Genomic DNA, 18,361 nt, shown 5'->3' with positions numbered 1-18,361 from the left:
CCTGTTTGGATGGGGAAGAACTTAGACTCGGTGCCATTGTGCAAGACACTGCCATTCATGCCATCGTAGAGTTGCCTCACAATGACGAGGAATTTTGGTGTGCACCCAAAACGGCTGAGGGTCCGCCCAGAGTGCTTCCCTGTTGACCAAGTCGAAGGCCTTGGTTACTTCGAAGAAGGCCATGTACTGGTCCTGACGCTGTTATCTGCACTTTTACTGTATCTGGCGGGCAGTAAAGATCTTATCAGTGGTGCCACGTGATGCTCTAAAGCCACATTGAGATTCTGGGAGAAAGTTCTCGACCTCAGGAAAAAGTCTGTTTAGGAGGACTCGGGCGATAATCTTGCCAGTTACGGACAGCAGCGAGATCCCGCGGTAGATGCCACAGTCTGACAGGTCTCTCTTGTTCTTTTAAATATTGACGATGGAGGCATCTTTAAGAGCTTGGAGGATTTCCCCCTGTTCCTATAAATTCTCCAAGAGAGAGTTAGACAGCAGGTAAGCAGAGGTTCTCTTGGTTTATAAACCTCGGCTGGGATTCCGTCAGGCCCTGAGGCTTCGTTATTTTTCATCTGTTTGATGACAGCAGCTACCTCATACGGGGATGGAGGATGGCTGAGGTGGGTCAGCTCTGGATGCTGAGGGACCTGAGTAGTCAGGACATCCACATCAGTGTTTCGGTTGAGCAGTGAGTGGTACTGCTCTTTCATCGTCTTAAATTATTCAGTTACCATCGGATGAGCGAAAGGGGGCTGCGGCACGAGTGATTGGCTCATAAAATGTTTGGGTGGAATTGAAAAAATTCGCGCATCTTGTGCTGATCTGCAAATTTTTGTGTTTCACATGCTTTATTTTTAAACCAATCATTCTTTAGATTGCGAAGTTCCTGCTGGGCCACAGCTTTCTTCTTGTGGAATGTATCAGCTTTGGTCCGAGACTGAGGGTTGTTCTGCCAGTCAGTCAAAGCAGCACATTTATCATTGATGAGTACATTGATTGCCGGGTCATTTTCATCGAACCAGTCCTAGTGTATTCTTTCAATCTGGCCGAGGGTCACCCTGCAGTTTTTTGTCATGACAATGTTGAGAATATCCCATTCGGCACTGGCATTTGGGTTGTTCGTTGTCGGGTTGTTTATCAGCCCATATTCGAGATGCTCTCTGAAGGCATGTGTTACCGCTGGATCCTCCATATGCTTAGTGTTAAAACCTCATCTAGAGGCTTGCTGCCTTCGCCGTTTTTGGGCGGCGTGAAGTGAGAGCTTGGTTCTGAAAGCCAATGATCAATGTCGTAGTGGTCTGGACCACGTATGACACGGGTGATGAGGTCATCTCGGCGATCTCTTTAACTGACAATGATGTAGTCAATGACACACACACACACACACACACACATATACACTGGGGGGGGGGGGGGGGGCGTGCAACACCACACACTCTCACGGGGCGTCCCTCACCCCACACACACACACACACACATACACACTGGGGGGCATGCAGCACCACACACCCACAGACGGCGTCCTACACCACACACACACACAATTTCATCCTTGGTTTCAGGGTTCATTTTGGATGGTAAAGCTGTCATGGTAATTCGCCACACTGTGAGAGAGAGAGAGAGTGAGGGAGGGAGTTATATCAAGGAGGTGTTGATTGTACTTTATGAATGAGAGAGTGGGAGATAATAATAGTAATAATAACGATACCAGCCGAAGGCTGAAGATATACTGTACAGTACACTGAACAGAAATAACTATAAATACATAAATTTCTTTTGGTGACCTAGGGAGGGGAGCATAGAAAGATGAAGAAATATGGGATAAACTCGCAAGTGAGCTTTTAACCTGATCGTTTTCACAATGGCTGTAAAGGGTTTTGTTTTGTGGGCCTGACGCCATTGTGGTGTCGACCACTTGCACGACGATGGGGATCCGTTCTGTGATGGCTGTTAGCGTAGACGGTACAACAGACTGATGGCTGGAAACAACGATGATGAGAGAGCTGAGAGGGGCCAGTGTACTTAGTGCCTCTTGCTAAGTTAATTTTAGTAGAACTATAACACTGTCGTCCAGGGATTCATTGTCTCCTGCATCATTTATTGATTAACCATCAATCTTTGCGATATATTCTTGGTGTGAGGTTGGTGCTCTACACTCAATACAGAAAGTATCTTCAAGGTGGGGTTCGATGGATATTAAAGTGAACACTGCGACTCCTGTTGTCTCGGTAGAGTTGTTAAAATCCTTCCTCTATTGTGTCATATCGTCTAGCATAAAATTTTGCAGATGATTTTTGTAGCGAGTGTACATCCCGGCGAAGAGGAGTTGAGGGAAGGGAGGCAGGAAGGGTCAACATGATGACCAAAGGCAGCTGCAAGAGCGCCGACGTAGGTGTGTGTGTGTTACCATCTTTTCTCTCAGCATGACACAACTCTTGAATGTGATTAAGTCCCTTTTAACTCCAGTAACCCTATTCATCTCTCACTCCGCCAGTGTACATCTACCCCAGTAGCCCTCCTCACTCCTCGGGGGTACATCTCCAGAAATCTCACTTACTCCCCCAGGTTGTGGCCAGGACACCCCAGCGCCCACAACAACCTGGGGACACTGGTCAACAACACCTCAGAGGCGGAGAAACACTTCCGTCTGGCGCTGAAGGCTCACCCCCAACACGCCCACGCCTACTACAACCTGGCCAACCTCAGACAGTAAGTGCCGCGCCCACCCCAACACGCCCACGCCTACTGCAACCTGGCCAACTTTAGACAGTAAGTGTCACGCCCACCCTCAGTACGTCCAAGTCTACTATAACCTGGCCAGCCACAGACAGTAAGTGCCACGTCCACCACAACACGCCCACGACTACTATAACCTGGCCAACTTTAAACAGTGTCACGCCCACCCCCAGCACGCCCATGCCTACTATAACCTGGCCAGCCACAGACAGTAAGTACCACGCTCATTTTCATCACGGCCTTACCCACACCATGCTTACCTTTAGCACGCCCACCACTATCATGACTACCCAAACCATGACCAATCACTCACTCCCCCATCATAACCCACCCATTCCTTCACTCTCCCTCCCCCTAAAATTCTCTCTCCAACATACACAATCACTCACCTTCTACCCCCTACTCCTCTCTCACTACCCTACCAACACCAAGTAAGAGAGTGTCGTCAATGTTGGAGAAGCAGTAACTTATGCTGGACGAGGATGTCTTTATTGCATTAATATTCTTCTTTCTCCTCCTCCTCCCCCCGTCCCCTTTCCCCCTCCTCCTCCTCCTCGCCCCCTAGCAGGCAAGGGAATCGTGTCAGTGATGCCATAAGTTTTGTCCTACGGAAGAAAATTGCCACCTCTCTCTACCGTCGCTCCCTCCCTCCCTGTGTATTCCTTCCTCCCCCACCTTCCTCCCCTCCTTCCTCCCTCTCTCTCATCTCCTCCCTCCCTCCCTAACTCCATCCCTTCCTCCCTCCTTCCCTCCTTTCTTCCATCCCTCCCTTCTTCTATCCCTCATTCTGTCATACCTCCCTCCTCCTTCCCTCCCCCCTGCACTTCACTAGGCTACAGGAACGAGGTGAATAAGTCGTAACTTTTGCTGGACAACAATCACTACCGTACTCTCACTCTCCTTCAGCACTCCACTCTCTCACACACACTCTCTCCCTCACCAGACAGCAGGGCCGTGTTGGAGAAGCGGTGGCGTTGTTGGAGGAGAGTCTACGGTATGACGCCACCAACAGGGATGCCGTGTCTACCCTAGCGGGGCTTTACGGGGACGCTGGACGCCCCACGGACGCCGAGAACCTGTACCTGGCGCTGCTGGCTGCCCGACCCTCCGACCCCGTCGTCCACAACAACTACGCCGCCTTCCTCCAGAGGCTCGGTCAGTACCTGGCTCACCTCACCTGCCTTGACCTCTTACCTGGCACTGTCTTGGTGTAAGGTGGTCTGACATAAATGACCCACCTCATGTTTTGACGCGACTCGACTGACCTTGGCTTGCGTTCTCTCTCTCTCTCTCTCTTTCTCTCTCTTTCTTTCTGCACAATATAATTTCTTGTACTTCGCTCTTTATTTCCTTTTCGGTAGCGTTACAGTAGAGTACAAAACAAAATATTTTATTCTATTAAAATACTATTGGTTCTCTCGAGTTTATTTCCGTGTCATCAAAAGTGAACAAATTCCGTCAGGTTGGAGGAACTGTTCACCAGGTAACACATATGGTGTGTCTAAATCAATGATGACGTCACTGACCGCGGTGAGGCGGGCACACCGCTAACACAGTGAGGGTAAACACACACCCGAGGAGGCAGTTGTGAACCGAGCACTGCCTCAACACCCCGTTCCTACTAAAACCCGATATCTGCAGTTCAATGATGCTTGTTTTTTTATCAACTCACTGGAGTGCCTTTAGCAGTGACATTAAATAACTTTCAGTGCAAGAATCTAATTATCTCTGACTGGATTTAAGTTGCTTTCCTTATTAATCCGGAGAATACAATTATGCAGCAGCGACAGTAAAGTAATTACACACCTACTTTGGTTCTTGGAGAGTCTTTTCTAAGTATTAAATCGACAAATTAAACTCTATTTTATGACATTCAATACTTTTACATTAGGTTCTTAGTCACGGCTCCTGAATATGACGTCACGCAAATAAACAAAAGAAATGCCGGTGGAATAAATTCGTATTCCATAGTAAAGTATTGAATATCTCTAAAGCGAGAATATAAGTATTTGTTTATGAAGTTAATGATTTATTTTATATTTTACCTTTCGATTCCCTGCTGGTGGATACATACATGACGTGTACTGTAGAGTGCGTACAGAGTTTGTATATTTTATCATTATTCTCTCTCTCTCTCTCTCTCTCTCTCTCTCTCTCTCTCTCACTTTCTTTATTTCTGTTCTTTATTTCTCTCTCTGTCCTATTCCTGTCACTTCTCTCTTTCTCATTTTCTCTGCCGTAGAGTAGCTGCACATGACAGCTGTAGGTCCAGTAGCTGTCACTATATACACTGTACCAGTGTGTGTACTTGAGGGAGTTATGTGTACAAGACCAGTGTGTATTTGTGTATACATAAGGGGAGTCATGTGTACAAGATCAATGTGTGTGTACTCGAGGGAGTTATGTGTACAAAACCAGTGTGTGTGTGTGTGTGTGTGTGTGTGTGTGTGTGTGTGTGCATACATGAAGGGAATCATGTGTACAAGACCATTGTGTGTATGTGTGTGTGTGTATACATGAGGGGAGTCATGTGTACATGACCAGTGTGTGTACAGTACATAAGGGGAGTTACGTTTTCTCTCACTTCCCTCTCCCTCGCTCCTACTTCCCTTCTTCCTCACTCTCACTTCCCCCTCCCCCAGTCTCACTTCCCTCTCCCCCACTCTCACTTCCCTCTCCCTCACTCTCACTTCCCTCTCCCTCATTCTCACTTCCCTCTCCCTCATTCTCACTTCCCTCTCCCTCATTCTCCTCTCCCCACTCTCACTCCCTCTCCTCATTCTCACTTTCCTCTCCCTCACTCTCCTTCCTCTCTCCCTCCCCTCCTTCCCTCTCCACATATCCTTTAACTCAGGTTTACACAGGAAATAAACCCGGCTGGAAACCTTCCTTAAATCAACATCAGCTGGACTGTACCACGTTATGGGTACTATTGAGGACGTCCAACCCCTCGCGCCTGCCATGACTACCCTCACCAGTCATGACCAGCCTTCCCTGTCATGACTACCCTCCCGCCTGTCATGACTACCTCCCTACCTGTCACTACCTGTCGCTACCCTCCTACCTGTCATGACCAGCCTTCCCGCCTGTCATGACTACCCCAACCTGTCTTGACTACCCCCACCAGTCTGACCAGCCTCCCCGCCTGTCATGACTACCTTCCTGCCAGTCATGACCAGCCTCCCACCTGTCATGACCAACCTCCCCACCTGTCATGACTACCCTCCCCACCTGTCAAGACTACCCTCCCCACCTGTCATGACTACCCTCCCCACCTGTGACAGCCTCCCACCTGTAACCACCTGTCTCACCTGCCATAACCCCCTCTCCACCTGTCATGAACACCTCCCCACCTGCCACCTGACCAGCCACCCAGACTGTCATGACTACCCCTCCACCTGTCATGACCAACCTCCTGCCTGTCACTTGGCAAGCCTCCCGCTTATCATGACTACCCTCGCCACCTGTCACTGATCAGCCTCCCCGCCTGTCATGCCAGCTTCCCCGCCTGTCATGACTACCCTCCTACCTGTCATGACCAGCCCCCCCGCCTGTCATGACTACCCTCCCCACCTGTCTGACCTGCCTCCCCTGTCATGACTACCCTCCCTACCTGTCATGACCAGCGCCCACACCTGTCTACCTTTCCCACCTGTCATGACTACCTCCCCCCTGTCATGACCATCTTTCCACCTGTTATGACTACCCTCCCCACCTGTCATGACCACCCTCTCCGCCTGTCATGACCAGCTTCCCCGCCTGCCATAACTACCCTCCCCACCTGTCATGACCACCCTCCCCACCTGACATTAAGCACCCTCCCCACCTGTTATGAATACCCTCCCCACTTATCTTAACACCCTCCCCACTTATCATGAACACCCTCTCCACCTGACATTAAGCACCCTCCCCACCTGTTATGAATACCCTCCCCACTTATCTTAACACTCTCCCCACCTGTCATGAACACCTTTCACCTGTCATGAACACTGCAGCAGCAACATCGACTACAGCTGTCACCTCTTCATATTTCAATAATAAAACTAATGCACAGAAAAAACGTTAGTTAATAATTCCTCGATATTACTTGTGAGTGTGTGTGGGATGTGGGTGGGTAGGGGAAGGTGTAGGTGAGTGGAGGTGTGGATGGGTGAGTTCGATCGTCAATATTTATAAAAAAGAAGGGGGACCGGTGAGACTGTGGCAACTACGGCGGGAACTCGATAAAGTCCATAGCTGGCAAGATTATCGCCCGAATCCTCCGAAGCACACTTCTTCCTGAGGTGGAAAACTTCCTCCCAGAATTTCAATGTGCATTTAGACCATCACGTGGCACCACTGACATGATCTTTTCTGCCAAACAGATACAAGAAAAGTGCAGAGAACAGCTTCGTGACTTATTCATGGCCTTCATTGAACTTACTAAGGCCTCCGATTCGGTCAACAGGAAAGCACTCTGGCGTATCCTCAACCGTCTTTGCTGCCCACCAAAATTCATTGACATTGTGAAGCAACTCAACGATGGCATGAACGGCAAAGTCATACACAATGACACCCAGTCTGAGTTCTTCCTAATCCAAACGGGGGTAAGACAATGGTGTGTACTAGCACCAACTCTTTTTTCCAATTTTCTTGGCTGCCTTCCTTACTCGTGTCAGTACCAGTTTACCCGGCGGGGTTGACATCTAGTACCCGATGAAGGAACTCTGCAACATAAGACAACCCCAGGCAGGAACAATGGTGTCGGATGCTTCCATCACTGAACTTCAGTATGCAGACCACCTCACCCTCGTCGCTCAAACTGAACGCGACTTATAGGAGATCCTAAACACCTACGCAGATGCGTATGCACACTTCGGCCTTGATATGATTTCAAGTAAGACTCTGATTCTCTTTCAACCTGCCCACTGGTTCAACCACACCTCCACCCTCCATCCTGCTTAACGGTACTGCTCTCTCTATCTATTTTTACTTTCAATAACTTAGTTCCCACCTTTCCACCACCGCAGACATCGATGAAGAGATTCAACAACGAATCAGATGTGTATCTCAAGCCTTTGGTAGACTCTGTACCCGTCGCTGACACCAACAATTATCCATGAACAAGTTCGTTGGACTGGCCATGATATCCACATGGACGATAGTAGACTGCCAAAGCAGCTACTTTGCAGCCACCTAACGACTGATAAACGTAACGTTGGCGGACAACGGAAAAGGTATTAAATCAACTTGAAAAAGTACCAAATCGATCCCCTCACCTGGGAGACGATCACAACACGCCGTAACGCTTGAAGGAGCACTACACGAGAAGGTGCTAATACTTTCGAATTAGCCTGACTGCATACCGAGACGCCGGAGAGACGCTGCCGCCGTCCCTCCCGCACTACATGTAGCCCTCCATACATGCAACATCTGTGGACCACTCTGCCAATCCCGTATCGGTGTCTCGAGTCACCTCAAAGGCCACCAACGAAGGTGACATCCTTAATAACTCCTACAGTATCATTGTATCATAGCTGGATGATCGTCATACTTGATTCCGAGTGATAGCAAAGTACGAGTAATAGTAGTAGTCGTACTAGAAATAGTAGTTGCAAAGCCGACAACAGTTGCAGATTGACTATGAGGCAACAATCACTGAATGCCGCATAGATCTGCGGCTCAACTAACTCAACACAGCTAGGATAGCTACTTATGCATTAGGATATTTAATTTTATGGTAATAAAATGGCGGCGAAGGTGTGGCTATTGGGGGATGGCTGGAGGCCACGTTTAAAAAAAGTAGTAGCAATAGTAGTAGTAGTAGTAGTAGTGGAGGGACATACTCAGTAGGCGGGAGGAGGAATTTCACAGTGTGTCGGTGAATATCAGACGTCATCCTAATCAATGCCACTGAAGGTTCTTCTCATCCCATAAAGCAGTTGATTGCTAAATTTCCGTATTTGTACCAGCGATCACCAGGCGAGCTGTAAGTGTTTGGGGTGACGGTTGGTGATGCCAGTCGCCTGAGTGTGGGATAGGCCTACATTAGAAGGTGCGGTCTCGTAACTCCCGCCCCTGAGGTCAGTGAGAGAAGGCCAACTATTCAATTTGCCCATTGGTAAGGTCGTGGTAGTTAGGGGCAGCCAGGTGAGGTTCTTAGATAGGATAGGGGTGTGTTTTCCTGGGGCTGGGATAGGGCATGTAGCTGAGAGGATAGATTGGATTTTGTCAGGGGAGGGAACCGAGCCAGTAGTGTGTCTTAGTGTAGGAGGTAACGACATAGGAAAGGTTAGCAGTAAGGAGCTTTTCAAGAGGTATAGGGAGGCGCTAGGGAAGGTTAGAGATAGGGGAGGGATCCCGATAGTATGTGGTGTCTTACGTAGAAGAGGAGTTGGTGTAGAATGGCTGTTCAGGGCAATTGCTATAAACTGCCGACTGGAAAACATTGCGCAAGCAATGGTTGGGCGTTCATTGATAACTGGCAACCATTTCATGGCAACGACTACCTGTACAGTCGTGATGGAGTACACAAGTCTCGTGCGGGGGTAAAGACGTTGTCTGCATCCCTGGAGCGTGAAATTGTCACTCCAAAGGGGGGGAGGGGATTCGCCAGTAGAGAGAGGTCAGGGTAACTGAGAGTAAAAAAAACAAGCAGGTCCTGGGGAGTAAAATTGGTTACTCAGGACAAGGGGTAAAACAGGACCAGGGAAGGGTAGGTTTAAATGTATACCATACAAACAGTAGGAGCGTTAGAAATAAAATAGACTTGCTGAAAGATGTTGTATGTATCGAGAATGTAGACATCATAGCAATCACCGAAACTTGGATAAATCTGGCGAGCAAGAACTTTTATCAGAGTACTATATAGAAGGGTATAACCTTTTTCACAAGGACAGGGAAGGAAATAAGGGGGGAGGGGTCGCACTCTTCGTCAGGGATACATTAAAATGCTGTATTAATAATTCAATAAAGGTTGAAATAGGAACCGAGTCTGTATGAGTAGGAATTGCGGAAGGAAGAGAAAAACTAATTATGGGAGTGATTTACAGGCCCCCAGGTTTTGGGAAAGAAGCAGCACAGCCCATTTGGCAGGAAATGAGTAGGGTAGCAAAATACAACAAACTGTGCATTATGGGGGATTTCAACTTCAGAAATATTGACCGGGACAACATTGTAGATAACTATGAATCTGAAGACTTCTTAGATGCAGTACAGGAATTTTTTTTAAAACAACTAATTACAGAACCTACAAGAGGTGGCAATATATTAGACCTAGTATTAACAAATAAAGAAAATAATATCATAGAGTTCACAATAGGGGAAGAACTAGGGAACAGTGATCACAGAGAAATCAGGTTCACCCAAAATTGGGAAACGAAAAACAATGACAATATGGTCAGAGTCCCAGATTTTTGATCGGCGGATTATGAGGGGTTAAGATGGTACCTACTGTAGGTGAGGTCGCCTGGGAACAGTCACGTCAATCCCCGGTAGGAACGGGTGAGGTAACCGGCGACAGAACAATTGATCATGACTATAATATATTCAATAGTATACTACATAAATCACAGGAACAAAATATACCATACAGAAAAATTAGGTCAAATAAGAATGAGCCAAGGTGGATGACCCAAAAGCTTAAGAATGACATAGGAATAAAGAAAGAAATTTATAAGAAATTAAAGGGAGGGGGGTGCATCTCAGAAATAGGTATGATGAACTATCTAGGAATGTTAAGAAAAATGTAAGGAAAGCAAAGAGGGACTACGAAACCAGTATAGCAAGAGAATCCAAGGCGAATCCCAAGGGATTTTTCCAGGTATATAGGACAAAGGTCAAAGACAAAGTGGGGCCCTTACAGTCAGAGAGAGGGGAAGTGATCTATGATAGTGAGAAAATATGCAAAGCATTAAATAGCTACTTCTTATCAGTTTTCATAGAAGGAATTCACGAGGAAATGCCAGAGGTGGAACTGATATCTATGGGAATTGAAGAAGATAAATTAAAGACTGTAACTATCAGAAAAGAGGATGTTCTTAAGAAGATAAATTAATTAAAGAAGACAAAATCCCCAGGGCCGGATGAAAATTTCCCTCGAGTTTTTAGAGTGTAAGGAACAGAATAGCGGATCTCTCGTAAATTTATTTTCAAAATCACTAGACACGGGAGTTGTGCCAGACTCGTGGAAACAGGCAAATGTAGCACTCAGATTCAAAAAGGGAGACAGAGCATCAGAGTCAAATTACCGGCCTATTAGTTTGCGACAGTAGTGGGGAAATTTCTTGAATTAATAATAACAAATAGCATTCGATCACATTTAGAGAAAAACAAACTAGTCTACGACTCTCAACATGGATTTACAAAGGGAAAATATTGTCTAACAAATCTGCTGACGTTTTTTAGGAAAGTATTCGAGGTTGTAGATAATGACGAAAATTGCGATGTTATTTACTTAGACTTTAGTAAAGCGTTTGACAGAGACCCGCATCAGAGGCTTCTGAGAAAAGCTAAGGCACATGGTATCGAGGGGAAAGTCTTAAATTGGATAAAATCATGGCTCACCGATAGAACACAGAGGGTCAGCGTAGATGGTGTTAAATCTGAGTGGGGCTGTGTAACCAGTGGGTTTCCTAGGGGTCACTACTGGGCCCACACTTGTTCAAAATCTACAAAAAACGATCTAGATACTGGGATCTGCAGTGACATAAGCAAGTTTGCGGATGACACAAAAATAGGGCGGCAAATTAATTCAGGGCAGGATGCAAATGCACTACAGGAGGATTTAAATAAACTACAGGAGTAGTCAGAAAAATGGCAAATGATATTCAACACCAGCAAGTGCAGTGTACTTAATACTGGAAGAACAAATACTGTCAATGTATACAGCTTTAACAACATCAACCTAGAGAAGTCGACTTGTGAAAGAGACTTAGGGGTACTTGTAAGCTCGGACCTACGGCCTAGAAAACAGTGCGTTAATGTTCGAAATAAGGCAAACAGAGTATTAGGTTTTATATCTAGAAGTGTAAGTAATACGAGTGTGGAGATCATATTGCAACTATATCTTGTGCTTGTCAGGCCGCACCTCGATTATGCTGTTCAGTTCTGCACTGGAGTCGGTGCAGCGAAGAATAACGAAAATGATTCCGGGACTTATAATCCTTCCATATCAAAATAGATTAAAGAAACTAAACTTGCATTCCCTAGAAAGACGAAGAGTGCGGGAGATATGATAGAAGTATTTGAGTGGATGAAAGGAATCAATAAAGAAGATATACATAAAGTTCTTATACAGTAATGTCCGAGCAGGATAGGACTCGTAGCAACGGATTTCAGTTGGATATGTTCAGGTTTTGGAGGGAGATAGGAAGGAACTGGTTCACAAATAGTTTGGTAGACGAGTGGAACAAGCTTAGCAACTTTGTAGTAAGTGCTGGAACGCTGGAAAGTTTTAAAAGGAGGCTAGATAGATTCATCGATGATAGAGAGTGATAGTAACTCTCGACAGGAGCTGCCATGTACAGGCCAACCGGCCTATTGCATACTCCATATTTTCTTATGTTCTTATGTTCCTATGTGCGCTGTCGCTGTCCACACGTAAATAGACACCCCGGGAAGTGCCAGCCACCCTCCACACCTGACCAAGTAAGTCTTTATTACTATACTTACATCAGTGTGATCATAGAAATTGTGATTATTCCTGCCATAGATATATACAAGTAAGTGTCAGGTGTGACAATACCTGCTCCCAGTGTATAATTCCGATTTCGAATAGACTGTTGCCCACACCCACTCACACACTTATGTCCCTACTACCCGGACACTGCTGGCCAACCTGTCACTCTCTGCCCTTTTCTCGTAAGAGCTAGTTTCCTGCGAATGACACCAAAGCAGGTGTCAGTGGCAGACATTCCTGTTGCTCAAAGTGTGGAGAATTATTCCGGGTAACTGCTTTTGCTGCCTCTGTGGTAGCCAGAACTAAAATTGCTCAAGCTGTAAAAATGCGAGAAACAACCACCGATGTGTTGGGTGTAGCCAGAACACTATGAACGGGCAATGGAGGTGTTCGGCGAAAGGGAGGTTAAAATAACATAGGAGAGTCAAAGACACCTAGGTGCAGTAATCGGTACGAGGACTTCAAGACCGAGTACGTAACAGGAAAAATAAATGAGTGGATAAAGGAAATCTGCCATGATGTAAGAGTACAACCGACGTTCCTTCCACTGGACGGCGAGAATTTCCACCACAGGACTTCAAACACATTCAACGAAGCCCGTGTGGACGTCAGTGGTCGAGAATTGTGGATGCGGGGACAGCAAGCCTTCTTTTACTTAAGGATTTTCGATCCCGTGGCCGCATGTCACCGTAACCTATCTCTCGATGCTGCACACAGGAGGAACGAGAATGACAAGAACAGGGCGCATAGGGAGAGAATTCTGAATGTTGATCAGGGCAGCTTCACTCCTCTGGTGTTCACAAGTTCTGGTGGGCTGGGACCAAGTTGAAGATGATTCTATGCCAGACTCGCGGAGGTGTTATCTAAACGGGAGCAGCAGCCCAGAAGCTACGACACAGCCTGGTTGAGCAGTCGACTGTCTCCTCTCTACTTACAGTAGGTCTGCATTGCTTTGCCTCAGGGGAATGAGATCTTCAACCCAAAAGCCGACAACGGTCGCAGATGTTGACTATGACGCAACAGTCACTGAATCACTTATAGATCCGCGGCTCAACTAACTCAATAAAGCTACAATAAAGGGTAGCTGCCTTTGTATTAGGAAATTTAATTTTAAGGAAATAAAAAGGCGACGAAGGTGTGGCTATTGGGGGAAGCTGGAGGCCACGTTAAAAAAAAAAGTATCATTAGTAGAAATACTAGAAATAGTCCGCGCGCGCGCACGTGTGTGTGTGTGTGTGTGTGTGTGTGTGTGTGTGTGTGTGTGTGTGTAAAATAATATTAATAATAATAATAATAATAATAATAATAATAACAATAATAATAATAATAATAGAAATAATATTAATAATAATAATAATAATAATAATAATAATAATAATAATAATAATAATAATAATAATAATAATAATAATAATAATAATTATAATTAACGGTTTATTGAAAGAGCATGGCAGCCGGAAGGATGAAAATATGCAGTTACGTAATTGGGGGATGGGTCTCTTGATTTACAAATAATATACAAGTAACATAAGTGATACAAATATGATATATAATAACTAGGTGAGGAGAAGCTCAAACTACAGGGCATTTCAACATAGAGACAGTGAAAAAAGTAAGATTGACTTGGTGTGAATACACTGGTTGATTATAAGTTGTTGAGAATTTTTACAATGGCTGGGACTGGGCTGTTGTTATAGCGATCAGTTAGTGCTCATATGGGCTGGATGCGGTTGTGGTGTCTAACAGCAATTCTCGAGCGAGGGATCTCAGGTGGTAGTAGGAGCCGGTGTCGAGGATGGTGCAGAAGCTTCTCACCAAATTTGCAGATGAGGTCGTGGTGATGGGCAGTGACAGCTGAGAGGGTCAGTGTGTTGAGCGCTTCTTGATATGTGGAGTAGGAAGGGGAGAGAATAATCTTGCATGCCCTCTTTTGCACTTTTTCTAGGTGTTTACATTGTATGGCATTTAGGGAGGAAGACTAGGTAGGGGAGGCATAGGTGAGCTTGGGAAGTATGAATGTTGAGTAAACACTGAGGAGCTCGGGTGCAGGAACTCCGAGGGACTTGAGTCGGCAGAGGAGGTGGAGACGGAAACTGGAGGATTTGACAACTTCACTGACGTGTGGTTTTCAATTTAGTTTGTTGTCTATGGTGACGCCGAGGAGCTTAGTGGAATCTACAACCAGGAGTGTGTTGGGACCTAAAGTAATGGAAGGGGGTGGCACAACGTCGGAGGAGAGGTTGATGTGCATAACCATGGTCTTGGTTTGGTTGATGGTGACGTGGTTGTTGGTGGTCCAGTTTTGGAGTGTTCAATAAATCCTGAAGGGCAGTATAGTCGGGAGCAGAATTGTTGACGCTGATCCCAATGGTGGAGTCGTCGACATATTTCCAGCGAGTAGGGGTTTCTCTTAGAGCATCATTGATAAGCATAAGGAAGCATAGTGGTCCCTTCTTGGTGTGTGTGTGTGTGTGTGTGTGTGTGTGTGTGTGTGTGTGTGTGTGTGTGTATGTGTGATGGAAAGGCTCTTAAGACGAAACCCAACAAACTGGGCTGTCGGCAGTCCATTGCAACTCTCTCTCTCTCCCCAGTGGTTGCAACACTTGCACCACTGGATCAGGAAAAGGGAGAGCCAAGACGTGTGGTTGCAGCCTGCGCTCCTGCCTCACCACATAAATCAACTCACGCACAGACATCATCCAGCTCATCATACTCCTCATCATCATCATCTTCAAAACCTATATACCCCCACAAGTCCTATGGCGACGGACGAGTGGCGATGGGGACAGGCATATTACTGCCTTGAGTCTCTTGTCACAACTCTGCACATGGGCCGCACAGATAAAATGGTAGTGTATGCACTGGGATCTAGGTAGCAGTGCAATCCGGTCCTGTCTATGCGACTCACAAGCCCTCTTGAGACCCCACTCTGCTCACCCCACATGGGAAGGGGGCCAGAAAAGGTGCCTTAAACATAGCCTGCCTAAAAAAACAACCTGACTAGGCAACTGCACCTAGTTAGGTCATCCTTATGCGGTCGAAAACACAATCATAATCACAGATAAAAAAATAAAGAAAAACTATATCAGGACCCTTCTGGATATTGGCACAAATGAGCGGCTTGAAAGAAGAACTACCTTTGTGGCAGATATAACATAGATATAACATCGACATAGCAGCCATTAGTGAGTCCCGGCTCCCAGAAGAGGGTCAACTCACAGAACGAGAGTCCTTCTTCTGGAAGGGTAAGCCTGCTGCAGAGAGAAACTGCATTTATGCAGTTGTCTTTGCCATTCGCCAATGCATCCAACAAAGGCTAACTGAAATACCTATTGGGGTCAAGGAGCGCCTCATGATACTCCGAGTCCCACCGAATCACTCACGTCATACTTAATCAGTGCTTATGCCCCAACACTGAATGCAGAGGGTGACATCAAGGAGGCCTTTTAGCTGACCTTGACAGAGTGCTAACATCTGTCCCCTGAGAAGATAAGGTTGTGCTCCTAGGTGACTTCAATGCCAGATTTAGCAGAGATGCTGACACTTGGCAGGGAATCATAAGGAGACATGGATTAGGCAAGTGTAATACCAACGGCCTACTCCTTAGCAAGTGTGCTGCACACAACCTTACTATCACCAATACCTTGTTTAGGCAAGCCGACATGTTCAAGGGATAGTGGCAACATCCACGATCCAAACACTGGCAACTCATTGACTACATCATTGTCAGAGAAAGAGATCGCCGAGATGTCGTCACCACTCACCACCCTAGCCATGCGTGGCGAGGGCAGCACGCCTCCAGAAGAGGTTTTCACATTAAGCGTATGAAGGATCCAGCGGTAGCACATGCTTTCAGAGAGCAGCTCGAGAATGGGCTGATAAACAATCCGACAACAAACAACCCAAATCCCAGTGCCGAATAGGGTATTGTCGACTCAATCATGATAAAAATCTGCAAAGAAACCCTCGGCCAAATCGAAAGAATACACCAGGACTCGTTCGATGAAAATTACCCAAAAATCAATATACTCATCAATGATAAGCGTGCTGCTTTAAATGAGTAGCAAAACAACCCCAGTCTTTGACCAAAGATTTTACCTTCCGCAAGAAGAAAGCGGAGGCCCAGCGTGAACTTCGCAATCTAAAGAGCGACTGGTTTAAAGCTAATGCATGTGAGACGCAAAAATTTGTAAATCAATACAAGATGCACGATTTCTTAATTCCACTAAAACATTTTATGGACCAAAAACTCATGGAACATCCCCCCTCTGGTCATCCGATGGTAATTCCCGAATGAAAGACGAAGAAAGCATCCTTCAGCACTGGAAGGAGCACTACCATTTGCTGCTCAAACTAAACACTGATGTGGATGTCCTGACTACCCAGCAAGTCCCTCAGCATCCAGATCCGACCCACCTCAACTATCCTCAATCCCTGGATGAGGTTGCTATGACCATCAAACAGATGAAAAATAACAAATCCTCAGGGCCTGATGGAATCCCAACTGAGGTGTATAAAGCAGGAGGACTTCTGCTTACTAGCCGTCTTCACTTTTTCCTGGAGAATATATGGGAAAAAGAGGAAATTCCCTAAGCTCTTAAAGACGCCTCCATCGTCAATATTTTATAGAACAAGGGTGACTGGTCAGACTGTGGCAACTACCGCGGGTTCTCGCTGATGCCCAGAGCTGGCAAGATTATAGACCGAGTCCTCCAAAACAGAATTCCTCGTGAGGCGAAAACATCCTCCCAGAATCTTAATGAGTGGTATTCTTTCCAGCGCAGAAGGGGGCCTTAATCGTCTTAATTATGAAGTTACAGTCGGATGATCGGAGGATTGCTCTGCCACGAGTGGTTGTTGATCTGCAAATTTTTGTCTCACATGCTTGGTTTTCAACCAGTCATTCTTTAGATTGCGAAGTTCCCATTGGGTCACAGCTTTCTTCGTGCGGAAGTTATCAGCTTTGGTCCGAGACTGAAGGTTGTTCAGCCAGTCAGTTAAGGCAGCACGTTTATCATTGATGAGTACATTGATTGCTTGGTTATTTTCATCAAACCAGTCCTGGTGTATTCTTTCGATCTGGCCGAAGGTCTCTCTGCAGGTTTTTGTCATGAAAGTGTTGAAAATATCCCATTCGGCACTGGGATTTGGGTTGTTCATTGTCGAGTTGTTTATTAACCAACATTCGAGCTGCTCTCTGAAATCATGTGTTATCTTTGGATCCTCCTGACGCTTGATGTTAAAACCTCTTCTAGAGGCTTGTTAACTTCGTCGTTTGGGGGCTATTTGAAGTGACAGCTTGGCTCTGAAGAACCGATGACAGTGTCGCAGTGGTCTGAGCCACGCATGGCACGGGAAATGAGGACATCTCGGCGATCTCTTTCTCTGACAATGATGTGGTCAATGAGATGCCAGTGTTTGGATCGTGGGTGTTGCCACGAACCCTTGAACTTGTAGGCCTGCGTAAACAAGGTATTGGTAATAGTGAGGTTGTGTGCAGTACACTTACTGAGGAGGAGTAGGCTGTTGGGATTTCACTTGTCTAGTCCATTTCTCCCTGCCAAATGTCAGCATCTCTGCCAACTCTGGCATTGAAGTCACCTAGGAGCACAACCTTATCTTCTCTGGGGATAGAGGTTAGCACTCTGTTGCGGTAGGCATAAAAGGCCTCCTTGATGTCAGCCTCTGCATGCAGTGTTGAGGCGTATGCACTGATGAAAAAAGCATGACGTGAGTGATTCAGTGGGACTCGGAGCGTCATGAGATGCTCGTTGATCCCAGTGCATAAACGAACATCTTATCTGTACCTCCCATGTAGAGAGTTGTGACTAAAGACTCCTGGCATTTATCTCTGCCAGTCCCCGTCGCCACTCTTCCGTCGCCATAGGTCTTTTGGGGGAATAAGAGTTCTGATAATGGTGTCAGGTATGATGAGCTGGATGATGGCTGCACGTGAGTTGATTTATT

At 46.2% G+C, this 18,361-nt stretch overlaps 1 protein-coding gene across 1 annotated transcript in view; it reads left to right on the top strand.

Moving 5' to 3' along the window:
* The window catches only part of LOC121878178 (protein O-mannosyl-transferase TMTC1-like), a gene marked incomplete in the record, with an annotated part of 115,720 nt that overhangs the window by 47,784 nt on the left and 49,575 nt on the right, over positions 1-18,361 (top strand). Inside the window, 2 exon segments of the mRNA XM_042384220.1 lie at positions 2,566-2,709; positions 3,680-3,891. Of these exon segments, the coding sequence (XP_042240154.1) occupies positions 2,566-2,709; positions 3,680-3,891 (356 nt within the window).

The sequence above is a fragment of the Homarus americanus genome, unplaced genomic scaffold, assembly GCF_018991925.1.
Source record: "Homarus americanus isolate GMGI-L3 unplaced genomic scaffold, GMGI_Hamer_2.0 scaffold45562, whole genome shotgun sequence".
NCBI classification, from domain to species: domain Eukaryota; kingdom Metazoa; phylum Arthropoda; class Malacostraca; order Decapoda; family Nephropidae; genus Homarus; species Homarus americanus.
Note: the sequence above shows the minus strand (reverse complement) of the source record. Positions and strands in the feature narration are given on the sequence as shown.